General features: G+C 37.9%; 1 protein-coding gene across 2 annotated transcripts in view; it reads left to right on the top strand.

The window, feature by feature from the left end:
• The window catches only part of dnmt3bb.1 (DNA (cytosine-5-)-methyltransferase 3 beta, duplicate b.1), a 51427-nt gene that overhangs the window by 21855 nt on the left and 13743 nt on the right, over positions 1-15829 (top strand). The window contains exons 3-9 of one of the 2 annotated variants that reach the window (XM_084098822.1): positions 3569-3719; positions 4424-4512; positions 6875-7018; positions 7933-8052; positions 8933-9091; positions 10747-10854; positions 11481-11622. In XM_084098822.1, the coding sequence (XP_083954948.1) occupies positions 3569-3719; positions 4424-4512; positions 6875-7018; positions 7933-8052; positions 8933-9091; positions 10747-10854; positions 11481-11622 (913 nt within the window). The remainder of the gene's footprint in view (positions 1-3568; positions 3720-4423; positions 4513-6874; positions 7019-7932; positions 8053-8932; positions 9092-10746; positions 10855-11480; positions 11623-15829) is intronic. The other variant, XM_084098823.1, reaches the window with a different exon arrangement.

Genomic DNA, 15829 nt, shown 5'->3' with positions numbered 1-15829 from the left:
ATTGAGTAATAACAGGTTTACTGGCTAAAACAAGTTGTCCCACAGGTTCATGACATGTGCTTCCACTGTTTGCTCATGTTGTGTCTTGTCTGGAATCATTTATGTCTGCTAACAGAGCTGTTATCTGATGAGCCTCTCCGCTGTACCTTTGGCTTTGGGAGAGTGTCTGTTCACATGGTTGGGAAGCATGGCAGAACTCTGGGAAATAACATTGAGTTTCTACACATTGCTTTTCCTCTGTGTGTGTGTGTGTGTGTGTGTGTACTATTACATAGTATCAATGGGGATCTGAGCCACCTGTTTTGATCCGCTGACTTTTTTCAGCCTTTCAAAAGCTTGAGCCGGGGGCCCCTTTAGGCAAGAGCAGTGCAGGGGGTGTCATTAGGAGCCAGCAGAAAGATAAACTGAATGAATGAAGGAGCCCATAAACCCCTTGACCTCTCCAGCCTCTACTTGCCTCCTTAAACAGAATATATGTTTAATTTGATGTAAGTTTACTCTTGTTCATGCTTATGTGATTTTGAGCAGCTCTTGCATTCATTTATAGACAGATTTTCTAAGCATCATGCTGATGACGTAACTAAAAATTTATATGCTAGAATTCAATATTAGGATTATCGATCCTACTTTTTTGTCATTGTATTTTTTAAAAAAAATGAACCATATTATAAAATGCACCTAGTTCCCCTAAAAATGAAAATTCTGTCATCATTTACTCAAGTATGTGTGGTTTAGGTATTCCCTATATTATGGGGACATTTTTTGGTCCCCATGAGGAGAACAGCTTATAATGGTAATTATTATATAATAATTAATAATTATTATGTTTTTTGAAAATGTAAAAATGCAGAAAGTTTTCTGTGATGAGTAGGTTTAGGGGATATAACATACAGTTTGTACCGTATAAAAATCATTATGTCTATGGAAAGTCCCCATAAAACATTGAAACTCAACGTGTGTGTGTGTGTGTGTTGGCAAAACCTCTGATCTGCTGCAGAGCAGCTGTGGCATTAAAGATGTCTGGCATTCCAGTGGACGGTTCCAAAAATGCGACAGCAGATTGTATTGTTCCCACATTCATGAACACACAATGTGCTTTAAGAAAACAGTGCTCTCTCCTTTTTTTCCCCCTTTTTTGTATATTCAATTTTCGTCTGCTCATCCACATACACAATTTACACTTGCACCTATTCAGCACTGTTCACATTAGAGGGTGATAAAGCAACAACAAAAAAATCACATTCATATTTTTCACCTTTTTGACATTTTCATGTGTTTGCTTTGAAATTGCAAAAATGACACTTTTTTTGTCAGAAGCACCATAAACGAAATATACTAAAACCTTTCAATGTATCTACTGTAAAATGCCAAGCAGGGACTTCTTTCAGTGATGACAGAAACAAATCAATGTGATGAAACAAACAAATGATTCAGAGACTTTATCATACAGCTGTGCTTGCTAAACAAGTGTAAATACTGTTAAACCGTTTTTGTCTTAAATAGAATATCACAATCTTTAGGGAAAATTAATGGGAATAAACAATAATATAATTAATCATTGCAATACAGTTCAATAGTTTGGAGTAAGTAAGATTTTTTTGAAAGAAGTCTCTTATGCTCACCAAGGCTGCATTTGTTTGATTAAAATTACAGTAAAAATTTGTGGATTTGGATTTGCGCAATGACTAATTTCAATAATGTTTAAGCAGAAATTTTGCAACCGACTAGTCTAACCGGAGACAGTCTGTATATGCAATTTATTTGTATTAAGACTTCTTAATCTATGAACAGTCAAATCCCATACTGAATGCCACTAAAAATAGGTCAGGTACATGCAATACATACATACTTGCATTACGATCATTGTATATTAAACTTGAGTGTTCACTTTAACAACATGTGACATTATAGACATATTTATTCAAATGAACTGATTCAATAGGCAGCTGGGTAGGGTTGCACCAGCCGTTCGTAAGTTCTTTCTTAAGTTGGAACGTAAAGTCCACACTAGAGGCTTAGTAACTACTAGCTAGTTTGTAACTAACTCTGAACTTTATTCCGTTGCACCATTTGTTCGTAAGGCAGAACACAGCTAGTAGGTCGTAAGCTCTCCGTAAAGTAATGCGTAGTCGCATAATATGACGTATAGCCTCGATGATTAAAATGAGTGTAAATGTCAGCATAATCATATATGTCTAAAGAATTGAAGTCTGTCAGGTAAAAGAAGAGCTTATTGATGCAGTTCAATCTGTCTGATATTTTATTCCATCCTTTACTCCTGATCGGAGGCTGCCGTAAATATTTAGTTTATACGTAGAGTTACGCTTCAACTAAGTTTAATGGTGCAACGCAAAAATATTTAGAAGTGCGTAAGTCGTAACTTAGTGTCCATTTACGTCAAAACTAGGCTAAGTTATAACTTACGCACAGCTGGTGCAACCGGCCCCAGGACCAATGAGTTCAAACCCAATAGCCTAATATAAGCAGATGTCCTCAAATAAAAGTTAGTCTCCATAAGGCCGTGTGTCCACCAAAGCGTTTTTAGCCAGCTGAAAACGCTATGCACTCTGCTGAAAACGCCTATCTGTGGGCGCTTGAGAGCATTTTGGCAGCGTTGCGGTTTTTTTCAGTTGAGACACTTTGCTTGTTCCTCCACTGTGATTGGATGGTTGGGTAAAAAGTGACAGTGATGAGCGCTGCGTTTTACCCAAAGTTGAACATTCTTCAACTCTCGGTGACCTGTAAAAAACGCCGAGCGCTCTGCGCTTCAGCGTGAAAAAAATGCTCAGTGCCTCGCTACGCTCATGGCGTTTTAAAAAGCGGCGCTCCCATTGAAAATAATTGAAAAAACATGCCAGCCGCGTGAAAAAAAGCTTTGGTGGACACACGGCCTAAGTCAGCATGTTAAGATATTGTTGTTCGTTACCACGGCAACCACTTCCATGTCCTGGTTTGAACATGAATGCATATGCAGTAAAGTCAGCCACGAAAATAACTTTTTCAGCGTTCATTTTTCACTGCGTATTTTGAGTAAATCCTGACAGTATTCTTTTAATGCCAAAAGAAGCGCAAGCTGTTAGTAAATCTGGCCCCTAGTTGTCCTCTATTAGTAAGTAAAAATGTATATTCTATTTACTTAAAAGAAAGGGTCAAGAGGTTTAGCTGGTGAGTATTGCCCAGACACTGCTGCTAAATGTCATAACTACACCTTTCATTGATAATCATAATTGGTGATGTGTTGGGGTGACAGTGATGTTGTGAATATGTTTGGACCTGCCCTCCATTAGTATCTATTTTACATTTACATTTACATTTATGCATTTGGCAGACGCTTTTATCCAAAGCGACTTACATTGCATTTCAAGGTACACATTTTACATTCTTATCAGTTCTTGCTTTCCCTGGGAATTCATCCATTTTATGAATAAGAACAGAAAATATTTGTACCATCACACACCCATTCAGCTGTGCCAGGTAACATGGGATGCAGTTCTGTTGATTGTGAGTTGTCCAAATGTTGTGTTTGTGCTCTGTGATCTGTGAAGTTTACAAACCACAATTTTTTCAGGCTGCCGTGAATGGCGACACGTCTGTGGGGGAGGGATTGTCAGAGAATGACAGCGGTCTGGAGATTACCAATGAGAACAGCCCACTAACTGCGGCAGAGCCACCTTCACCTTTCTGCCCCAAACAGAACGGAGGCGCAGCCTCACCCGCAGGTACACAGACTCATGTTCTGGGTTCAGCATCTGGGACATTCTGCCAATTACTTCAGAAAGTAACTTAAAACATCATGTCTACAGTAATGCAATTACAATGCAAGTCTATAAGGCAAGACATTTTGGAGGGTTTAATAGAAGATAAGTGAATACAATTTTTTTTAACCCACTTGATTGAATTGACATTTACCGATGTATTTCCTGAGAAATTGAAATCTTTTTTTACATGTAAATACCAGGTATCCTTGTGCATATCATGTGAAAGTTACCATGTTTAGCGACATTACATAATTATGACAGGAATTTAAATATTCGATATAACTTTAGTAAGCAAGTCTATCACACTAGTCTCAAACACGTATGTTTAAGTCTTGTGGCTATACTTTTGGAACAGTTTGTTTTAAAGTTTATCTTGGTGCAGAGCCCTTTTTGCTTGTTTTTACAAAATAATTTTCAATGGTAATCAACAATGTTACAGAGTGTAGGAAATTAGCTTGATTATCTCCTCCATTGTCAAATATTATATTACTATTAGAAATGCTAATTGTTATTATTCAGTACATTTGAATCAATTAAATTAAATGATCACTTAGGTGTCTAAAACGTATAACCAGGTAGGCCTAGGATAAAATAATATCCAGTATATAGAAACTAAAGTGTCTGAATTTTCTTATACTTTGTCATGAACTTTCTTAATCTTTCAGACGAGAGTGTGAACAGCATCAGAAGAAAGAGATCTCGTAAGCGCTCCGACACAGAGGAGGACAGTGCCTGGGATTCCTCCTACAGTGAGGTGAGAATTTACTTAATTTACTTACACATCTGATCTTATCGCACACTGACAGAACGCTTCAATAAGACACATCTATTCCAAAGTCCATTTTACTGCTGTTTCCAGAGACATGGCTGAAATAGGGCAAAAATAGTTGCTTTAGTCCAGGAAATATATATCTATCCATCCATCTTCCTAGCGTTATTCCTGCTCGTTTGCAGGGTCCACTTTACTCACACATTTGCACATTTACACACACATTGCCCTTCCTGACACAGCCCTGCACTAGTGCTGGGACACATTCACACACACACACACACACACAACAATTTGTCATATCCAATCCACCTTAACTGCATGACTTTGGACTGTGGAGGAAACCGGAGCACCCGGAGGAAACCCACGCGGACAAGAAAGGACTCCTGGCTCAGGAACCGGGGACCTTCTTTGCTAAATCAATATATCGTTGAATAACTGAGAAGACAAAACACTCAAAATGTGGTGGTATAATCATATTTGCATAGATTCCTCCATTCATTCACCTCTGCTGTGATAGACTACTTATGCATTTATGGTGATAAAAATACCACATGAAACACGATAACTTACCAATAGGTTGCGTAATTTTAGAGAGCAGGTGCATCATGGAGGCTTTCTGAACAGATGCAGGAAAACACATACATAGAGAGTTGGGTATCACTTCCATGGAACTTCTGTGGATTATCCACATGAGAATTTCAGAACAAAACATGCAGAAGAACACATTGTGCAGCATTCCTGCCGCCCTTTTAAACAAAGACCTAACTGCAAACTGTGTGCATGTGTATGCACGTCTAATTTGTTGTTGTGATACACATATACCCACAACACATTTCACCCTTTAAGATGTTAAGGGCTATCCAGTCTATACTATAAAGACTCCTTAAAATCAGATACATGATGATAAACAGATACGACTGTATTATATATCACTTCTTATCTTTTCTTTTGTGTTTTGGGCTTATCTGCGATTTTCCTATAAACTGATAAAGCTTGTGCATCCAGTGCAAAGAGAAAACAAAGCAAAACATTGAAGATATAGGTCAGATTATGGGAATTTATATAGTTTACAGACTGAGCAGGTGTTGTTGTGTGCATAACCTTGCCTTACCAACCTATTATCAAAATGATCAAATACAGTGTATGGAATTATATTGTGTCTAAAGTATTGATACATGCTACTTTTGTCTTCTCCCATCCTGTAAATACTTGACTATTCCTGTATATAAGTGTAAACAAGCAGCAAACAAAATATACATTTAGAGAGAATTAAAGGTCCCGTTCTTCGTGATCCCATGTTTCAAACTTTAGTTAGTGTGTAATGTTGCTGTTAGAGCATAAATAATATCTGTAAAATTACAAAGCTCAAAGTTCAATGCCAAGCGAGATATTTTATTTAACAGAAGTCGCCTACATCGAACGGCCCGTTTGGACTACATCCCTCTACTTCCTTCTTTAATGACGTCACTAGAACCATTTTTTGACTAACCTCCGCCCACAGGAATGCTCCCTCAACTCTACCGAAATTTGTTTATGTACTTGCCCACTTCTTATAACTTACTGTGTTTACTCAGCTCTTACGGTGATTTTCTGAAGTAAAACTGACGCTTCATCTTTTGTGTGATGTACAATAAACTTTATTAAACTCATCAGTATATGTTTGATCATCATTCAGACAGCAGACTTGTAGGCTATTAATAAATAATGGATACATACAAGCAGATGACAAATACGTTATAATAACCGTAATTAAACTACTAAACTATACCTGTTTCATCTCTATACAGCACTCTGACTCTGTAGGCATTATTGTCCGACTCGAAATGAACACCGTTACTGAGAGTTTGTGATATTATCATCATTCCGTGAGATGAAATTGTCCTGAGAGACTGAGCGCGAGCTCATGAAGCTCCGCCCCCTGGGTCGTCCAGCAGCAGCTTATTTGCATTTAAAGGGCACACACTAAAACAGCGCATTTTTCTGAGCCCCAAAAAATGACAATTTAAACATGCTGTAAAAAATGATCTGTTGGGTATTTTGAGCTGAAACTTCACATACACACTCTGGGGACATCAGAGACTTATTTTACATCTTGTGAAAAGGGGCATAATACGGGACCTTTAAAGTAAATAATCATTATAAATAATCATATTCATTTAGTTTCAGCAATGTAATATTATAATCTAATATCTGACATTAGCCACCCTGCACTCTAGATTTTAGTGGCCATTGAAAAACCCATACGAGTTGACCGCTAATCATTATTTTTATAAAATGTACCTATAAATATGGTACAGTACTAGGACATATGGATCAGCTTATTGTTACGGGATTATGGTTTCAGGAAAAGGCTGACATTGGGTCTGGTTGTGAGACGGGTCTGCGGCAAAGGCCTCGTCCCAGGACTATTTTCCAGGCAGGACTGACAGCTCACAGTAAACCCTGCAACAGAGAGAGGGGACATAGTAAACAGGATCACAGCAGCATGGTAATGCTCACATTCACACACACAAAGCTGCTTTATGCTTTAAGTGAAGTTTTGTCTGTCAGACACTGAAATCCAGGCTGACGAACAGAGATCACCCTCACGACAGATTAAAGCTGTCATGCCACTGTCAGCTCCTCACTCTTAACTCAACACCTTTAAGTGGAGCTGTCTATCACTGTGTATTTATGCTCTCACACATTTGAAGTTGCCTGTACCCAGCCAATCAAAACAGTGGTCATGACACACACACCCCCCGCCCCCCATTTTTCCCCGATAAGTCTTTTTTCGTGGTTGTTTTGTCTGTGTTGTGTCTGTGTGCAAAGACAAAAAAGTGCAGTAAAATGACATTAATTAAATCTCAGACCGATTAATTAGCTGTTGTTACTCCACCACCTACATGACGACAGAATCAGCAAGGTTTGAACGATGGATGTGCCACAGTTACTACAGTTATTTAAAACAGTCATCTCCAACAATGTATTGTACTATGATAGTTAAGCAGGGAGTTATGATACTGGTATTGTACAGGAAACACTCATCTGGTAGACCATCTTGGTTAAGGTTCCTGCTGGCAAAAACAAGTCATGACCAGAAACCAGCTACCATGTTCCAGAACACGGCTATCCTAAGTGATTATTCCAGATTAAATTCAACTTAAGCTGTGTTGACATCACTGTGGCATGCCGTCAGTCACCACAGAAAATCATTTCGAACTGCCTCACAATTTGTAAAAACACACACAAAAACGTGTTGGCAGAAATGTTGTTGCACTAGACGTCTGTGAGGGCAGCAGGTTGTACATTTGCCCCTAATTTTCTACTGTACCTATCATTGCAATATTTTTTATTGTTATTATTTTTTTGTTTTGTTTTTGTTTTGCTTTGACTAAAGGTTGAAATTGTGTGTGTCTGTAGGTTTCTAGTGTTCCTGAGGGTCCCATACTGGAGCTCATGGAACAGGACTCTAAAGACTCTGCACAGAGCAGCGCCACATCCACCTCGACTACTGACACAGCCAGACAACCTGAGTACAAGGTACCAGGAAATCACACACACACACACACACACACACACACAAATTCACAATCCACCTATCCTGTCATGTCCCGTTCCTCTTTATGTTAATGCACAAACAATCCACAAGTACCAATATTTGTCCACCTGCCTTCAAAATGTAACAGTAGCCTCACAGAACGGCTCCGTTTGAATGTGAAGATAACAGCCTTTGTGCTTGTGGTGTATCCTCTCCTTTGCGTGTCACTAAGCCAGGCAGCTGCGCGTTTAGAGAGCACTGATGACCAAGACAAAGAGACGGTGAAGGTCTTGAATGGGGGTTTTGTGGGTTATAGCATCTTCTAAGTCACTGTTGAGCACAGACTCATAAATACTCACTGACACTCGCACAGGTGAGGAACAACAGCGCTGTTGAAATGGTCCTGACTGATTGAGAGTCGTGCTCAGACAAGCTCAGTGTCAGAGGTTTTGCGTGTGTCTCAGCCCATGCTCAATCCAGCTCTCTGATTGCTACAGAGCATTTGATTGTCCTTCTTTGTGTAACTGGATCAAAGAAATCTGTGCAGTGAGAAGGTTAATTGTCCATCTTATTTAAAAGGATAATTCTCCAAGAAATTATAATCTACTAGTCGAAGCCTGCATGATTTTTCTTTTTTCTGTGGAGCACAAAAGCAGGCTGGATGGGAACAAAACGGACCAAATAACAACATAAAACTAGGACATACTGAAGAATCTCAAATCTTCAGATTTAAAAATGTAAAATAAATTTAAATTGACTTTAAAGCCATAATTCACTGAAATCTGTGTCTGTGTACTTTTCAAATCTAATGCGGGTTTGAGTGAGTGTGAAAATGTTAATTTATGGTCAACCATGTCTAATTTTCGCATATTTCCTCCTCAGGATAATAAAGGCTTTGGTATTGGAGAGTTAGTCTGGGGCAAGATAAAGGGCTTTTCTTGGTGGCCCGGGATGGTGGTGCCCTGGAGAGCGACAGGGAAGAGGCAGGCATCCCACGGCATGCGCTGGCTGCAGTGGTTTGGAGATGGAAAATTCTCAGAGGTAACAAACAAAATGAAGGGTTTCAGAATACCACAACTTCAGTAGTTGATACTAATAGCAGTGAAATTTCGATCTCAATTTCAATAGCACAGCAAAAAATGATATTAAACATACTCTTTTATTTTAAATGTTAAATATTGATGTAAATATTATCAGTATTAAAATAATGGTATAAACTTTGCTTCAAGTTTTTCCAAGCAATTATTCAAGTAAACAGTCAGTAACAAAATCAAGCAAGCAAAAGAAATAAATAAAAAGCGCTTTCAAGTAACTAACATCAATATCAATTCAATTCAAGTAAACATTCAGAAAAAAAAAGATCTAAAGAAAAATAAAAAATACTTATCATGGTTAAACATAATAACTTGTTTACAGCATCTTCTACAAAATTCAAAGAAAACAAACACCTGTTTTTCCAGGAGATTGCCATAATTTTCACGGCCACTGGCTCAATTTTGCTTAAATAAAGTACTGCTGACCGTGGTGACATCACTTGAATGCCATATTGAATTGGTAATACTGATACTGTAGGAAAACTGGTATTGTGACATTGTTTTATCCTTTTGATATGATCCTGAATTACTGGTACCTCTGATATCATTAGTTGAAAGCTGTGTACTTTTCTATTGAAATTGAAAGCTATCAATTTTAACATTTATTAGGCTTTAAAAAATATTACAACTTTTAATTTAAGTGAACTTAAAACAATCCTCACATAAACCCATCATAAAAAATGTCATATTTACCTGTGCCCTTCAATATATCAGGGCTCATTTTTTGGCTCAGTCAGACCGGTTCAGATTTTTACTTGCCCTGTCAAAATGCACAAACAGTTATTATTTTCCTTGTTTTTGACACATGTAGTAACCTTGTAAACAGTGCATATTCAGGTAGGTCTAACAGATAATAACAGAAATTTAATAAAGTTATCAAACACTTCACAGTCTTCACTGCATAAATTATAAATTCAATATAGATTAATCCTTATTAAAGCTACAAATGTTATTCAGTCAAGAGTAGTGTGCGATTTTCTCTTTTTCTTTTGTTCTTTTATTATTCTAATGACAGACAGCAACAGATTTATTAGGCCGCTGTCACTTTAAGACCTGCCGCACATGACATGGATTACCTGATTCGCATCCCATTCTCTCACAACTCTTTACATTATTTTAAGACTTCATTTAACTCATTTCACACTGTGTTTGCAAGGATATTCGACAAAACTAGCATTTTGGTATAATTTTGTGTGATTTTGTCCATTCAAGTGCTGTCTTAAGTGGCTTTTTCTTGTGTGTTTCACAGAAACACTGCATTGCATTCTCTTTTTCTCATACTGCACTGCATTCTCTTTTGTGCCTTATCATGCTTAAATGGCTTGAATGGTTTTAAAGTATTTGCATGGATAAAATCATGAACATATATTGTAACGCTAGCCAAAGGATGACGGGAAAAAAGCGGGTGCTGCCTTAATTGCGTTAAATATTTTTAACGCGTTAAACTGAAAAAATTAATCACATGCGTTAATGCGTTTTACAGCACTAATATATATAGTGTATTACATATACAATTAAATTATTAACTTAACATGCACACACACAAATGCTTGCCCTGAGCCCTGGTTACTTTCTGACCCTGGTGTCATGTGTATCTTGCAGGTGTCTGCTGACAAACTTGATTCCATCACAGCCTTCCCGAAGTTTTTCAACCAGTCATCCTACACCAAACTGGCTTCCTACCGTCGAGCAATCTTCCAGTCCCTGGAGGTGAGAGCAGAGAGCAGTCTGTGTTCATTGTTTTATAGCACTATTTTCTCCTATGGGGAATTAGCTGCAACATCTGTAGTTCACTTAATAGAAGACAATTATACAAAAATATGCACCTGTTCTGAATTCTGGGAGCTTGGACTTTACTTTTACATAATGCAGTGTGTATGTGTTTATGTGTGAGATAAATAGGAGACTGGGAAAACACTCATCTAGAAAGTCTGGAATTCCCCAGATCTTCCTTAATTATCTCTCTGTGAATCGTACCTCCTAACAAACTTAACAGAAGCATCCAAGCCCAGACATGCACCAGAATGACAGGACTGGCTACACTTTCTCTCTCTCTCTCTCTCTCTCTCTCTCTCTCTCTCTCTCTCTCTCTCTCTCTCTCTCTCTCTCTCTCTCTGTTTTTGTACCCCACTCTTTTGCAGTCTCTATACAGCATGATTAATATCTGCAATTTGTCTTTATTTCTACTGAGAGGATAGTCTTTCTGAATACATGTTATTTTAGACACAGTATGCATAGTTGGTTTTATTCCACCTGAGACATTTGTTTCCAGGATGGTTTCTGTTTTCTTACAGTTAATCTGACATACTGCTTTCCCACTATCTGCGTGTCCTCAGGTGGCTAGTATACGGGCAGAGAAGACTTTTCCTCCGAGTGAGTCAGACAGTCTTGAAGAACAGATAAAGCCCATGCTTGACTGGGCTCATGGTGGCTTTATGCCCAAAGGCCAGGAGGGCCTGAAACCCAGAGAGAACGCGGGTGAGTACACGTCGTCACCGTGAAAGCATCTCAGATCTCACACTCAATCCATGCAGTTGTAAAAAAATACTTGAGTAAAAGCTCTTAACTTGGGGTTAAATAAGATGCAGACAAAGGCTTATGACTGTAGGTGGTGACCACAATTTAAAATGCATTAATATTATTGAATGGCATTACAAAATATTATTCCATGTAATTTTAATGAAATAATGTAGCACCATGGCTACAATTTTGATTCACCAATAATACAATTCTGGCTGTTACCAATAAGTCAATAAATATTTTTGTTATGGCCTCTAACTGATAAATTGCAAATATTAAAATACTAAAATGCATTTTTTAGCTGTTTTTACTAAAAGCAACTTGCACTGGCATATCTTAAAAAACATTGTTTTGTCTCAAGATGCACACCAGTAATGGAATGTTTTTTTCTAAGGCACGTTTGAACTAACTAATCCTGGCTTAATCTAAGCCCTGTTTGTGAAACCAGGCCATAGTCGACTAGAACTTGACTCAACAAAAACAGGACAAGATTGACTAAATATGATGGAAACTAAAAAGTATATTTTACACAGGACTAAGACTAAATGTAAAAATAGCTGACAAAATTAATTCAGTAAAAATATTCCCTTTACAGCAACTAAATACAACTGAACATACAAACTGAACAAAACATTAAAATAAATGGGTGACTTGAACCACCACAAGACATGAAAAGACAAACTCTTAAAACCGCACTTAAAACCGTTACAGCAGTTTCTACAGAAAGCCCTACAGACTGAGTTTCTACTGGCAGAATTTCAAGCATTGCCATCTTGTCATAGAAAATGTTAGCAACAGGAAAGTAATGTAACTTGTTGGTCAAGTTTTTCTCAAAGCTGTTATTACAAGGGAATGTTATGAATTAATTTGTAGTCTCACACTGTAGTTGAGTTCCAAGACGGCGACTTAACGAACAATCCCTTTTTTTTTTTGTTACCCCACACACATAGCAGAATATATCTGCAAAATCAAAAATGGATATTCAGTAACAAAACGACTTGATTATTTGTATTAGTTATATTATATTATTATATATTAACTGCTTTAAAAACTCTAATAAATTAATATAGTTATCATTTGTGTATTTTTTTTTTATTTTATTTTTTTTACATTTTCGGCCCTGATTCTGTGGAAAATGTGTTAAATAGAGCTGAGACGTCTATTATGAAAGCAAAATTATTAAACAAATAAAACGAAATGTGTGGAACTTTGTGAACAAAGGGTGTTCAAATTTTGTGTAAATCTGTGGCCGTAAAGTATTTGTGGTATTGCTTAAAAATCAAGTTGCAGGGCCCTCAGGCATCAGGGCTCAGTCAGGTAATAGCAGGTTACACTCTCACACTTACCAGCTTAGTGTGTCAGATCATAGACCTCTGTTCCGGATTCATTAGAGCTTGTTCATCATATTTAAAGGGCACCTATTATGCAAAATTCACTTTTACATGGTGTTTGAACATAAATGTGTGTTGGCAGTGTGTGAGCAAAACCACCCTAGAATGATAAAAATCCACCCAGTGTTTTTTTTACAATCTCAATAAATCATAAGCACTGTCTCAGAATGAGCTGTTCTCAGATTCGGTGCAATGTGACGCAGAATTGCGCAGGCCCCTCCCACGACTGTTGATTGACACTTCAGTTTGAGCCCAGACCCGCCCTGAGTGAGCTGGACACAGAGTCCGCCATTGTTCGACGCTTGAGCAGCTGTAGACAAGAATGTCTCCTAAGCGATTGAGGTGTGTTGTTGATGGATGTAAGAATGAACATATCAGTCTTCATTTACTCCCGTTGTTACTCGAGGATGGATCTGTACTGTTTGTGATCAAGCTTACACTCTCCGGAGCAACAGGCCTAACGTGACTGGACACGGAAGAAATGAAAGTGCGAGCGCGCTCTTTATGACAGCTCTTCGAGTCATTTTACGGATATAAGGTTTACCAGTTTATTTAGCACCCACTGAAAAGGTGTGTATATTTGTTTACTGTTAGTTGTAACGAGTGTTTTGTGTACTTCGCTGTGTATGTTGGTGATAATGAAAGGGAGAGAGAGAGAGAGAGAGAGTTTATGGATAAGACTTTAATGCACACTTCTTATACTATGTTTATTCAGCTCTTACAGTGATTCTCTGGAGTAAAACTAACGCTCATCTTTTGTGTGATGTACAATAAACTTCACTGAACTCGTCAGTATATTTTGGTCATCATTCGGACGGGTTTTGCTACAGCAGGCTTGTATTAGTGGATAAAAGCAGATGACAAATAAGTTATAACCATAATTAAACTAAACTATACCTGTTCTATGTCCATACAGCATATATTCTCTGGCTGTCTGTGGGCATTATTGTCCTACTCTGAGTCGAAATGAACACCGCAACTGAGAGTTTCTGTTCTGATATTATCAGATGAGATTGTCCTGACTGAAGCGCGAGCTCGTGAGGCTCCGCCCCCTGGGCCGGCAGCAGCAGTTAATTTGCATTTAAAGGGCACACACTAAAACAGCCCGTTTTTCTGAGCCCCAAAAAATTACAATTTAAACATGCTGTAAAAAATCTGTTGGGTATTTTGAGCTAAAACTTCACATACATACTCTGGGGACATCAGAGACTTACGGAGCCCCTAAAGGGACGTGGTGGTGGAAAATATTTTTAGGATTTTTTTTTCCAAATCTTTTGCGTTCCCTCGCAAAACTTTTGCGTTCCCCCGAGAAACTTTGCGTTCCCACGCAAAACTTTTGCGTTCCCTCGCAAAGATATTTGTGTTCCCACGCAAAACTTGTGCGTTCCCCCGAGAAACTTTGCGTTCCCTTGCAAATAACTCTGAGGGAACGCAAAGTTTCTCGGGGGAACGCAAAAGTTTTGCGAGGGAACGCAAAAGATTTTAAAAAAAAAAATCTCCCAACCTAAAATTTTTTCCACCACCACATCCCTTTAGGGCAGGGGTGTCCAAACTCAGTCCTGGAGGGCCACTGTCCTGCAGAGTTTAGCTCCAACCCCAATTAAACACACCTGAACCAGATAATCAGACCTTGATTATCTGATTCAGGTGTGTTTAATTGGGGTTGGAGCTAAACTCTGCAGGACAGTGGCCCTCCAGGACTGAGTTTGGACACCCCTGCTTTAGGGGCTCCGTAGAGACTTATTTTACATCTTGTGAAAAGAGTCATAATAGGTGCCCTTTAAATCTCCGATACCTTAGGTTTTCAGGAGAGCAACTTTGGTTTCAGAGGGTTTCAGTGTTTTCAGAATTGAAGCTGTCAACTTTTTCAAGTACATTATTTATCTTTCCCTTTCATCTGGGAAAAACTGTGAGTAATAGATCAGTTCAGTGAGTTTCCCAGGCATATTTATATGTGCGGTTAAAATGTCTTACTTTCCTGCTGACATCACATTAACCAAAAGCAACATTCACAACATTCACAGTCCCTGTCAGAGACCCACAACATAAGTTGAGCTGGGGCAGTCATTTGTTTGCAAGGTTTAGTGTGTCTGGTCTCCTCTCATTTAAACATGTGTATCAGGTCCTTTAATATCTTTCTTAAACCTTCTGTTTAAAACATATCTAACATATCAATCATTTTTTGAATTTGTACCATTGTGTTTTCATATAGTTGATACTGGGCCGTAAAACCTAAGGGTACTTGAATTTGAGTTTACAGATGTATTTGAGTTTAGAACCAAGACACTGAAAATGATTTTTTAAACCACTGCAGAGATGAGCAAGCAGAAGTCTCTTGTACTGTGGTCTTAACAGTGGGATCAGAAAGAGGAAATAGCCTATCTAATTACTTTACGATTTGTAGACTGTTGGCTTTTTCCCACAGCGATTGCAGATGTGGAACAAAACAGCTTTCTGTCTGCATGTTAATGGCTGTATTTCTCTTGGTAAATTTCTCAATGTTTTTGTCTAAATTGTCATAAAGTAATTCAATTAACCTGTCTGGACACAATAACTGATTAATGATTTATGATCATTAATAAATGTTTTTAATATTTTATATTTAAATCAGCACAAATAATTAAATAATCTATAGTTTGCACTAATTTAATAATATATATTATTTATTATATTAATATAATATTTTTCTGGCAGTTTAAATTAACAGTTTAAAAGTCATTGTTACCAAAAAATTCTTTATTTATTTTATGAATAAATGCTGTAGTGATGTGGTC

This window comes from Abramis brama, assembly GCF_963993115.1.
Source record: "Abramis brama genome assembly, chromosome: 22".
In the NCBI taxonomy this organism is placed as follows: domain Eukaryota; kingdom Metazoa; phylum Chordata; class Actinopteri; order Cypriniformes; family Leuciscidae; genus Abramis; species Abramis brama.
Note: the sequence above shows the minus strand (reverse complement) of the source record. Positions and strands in the feature narration are given on the sequence as shown.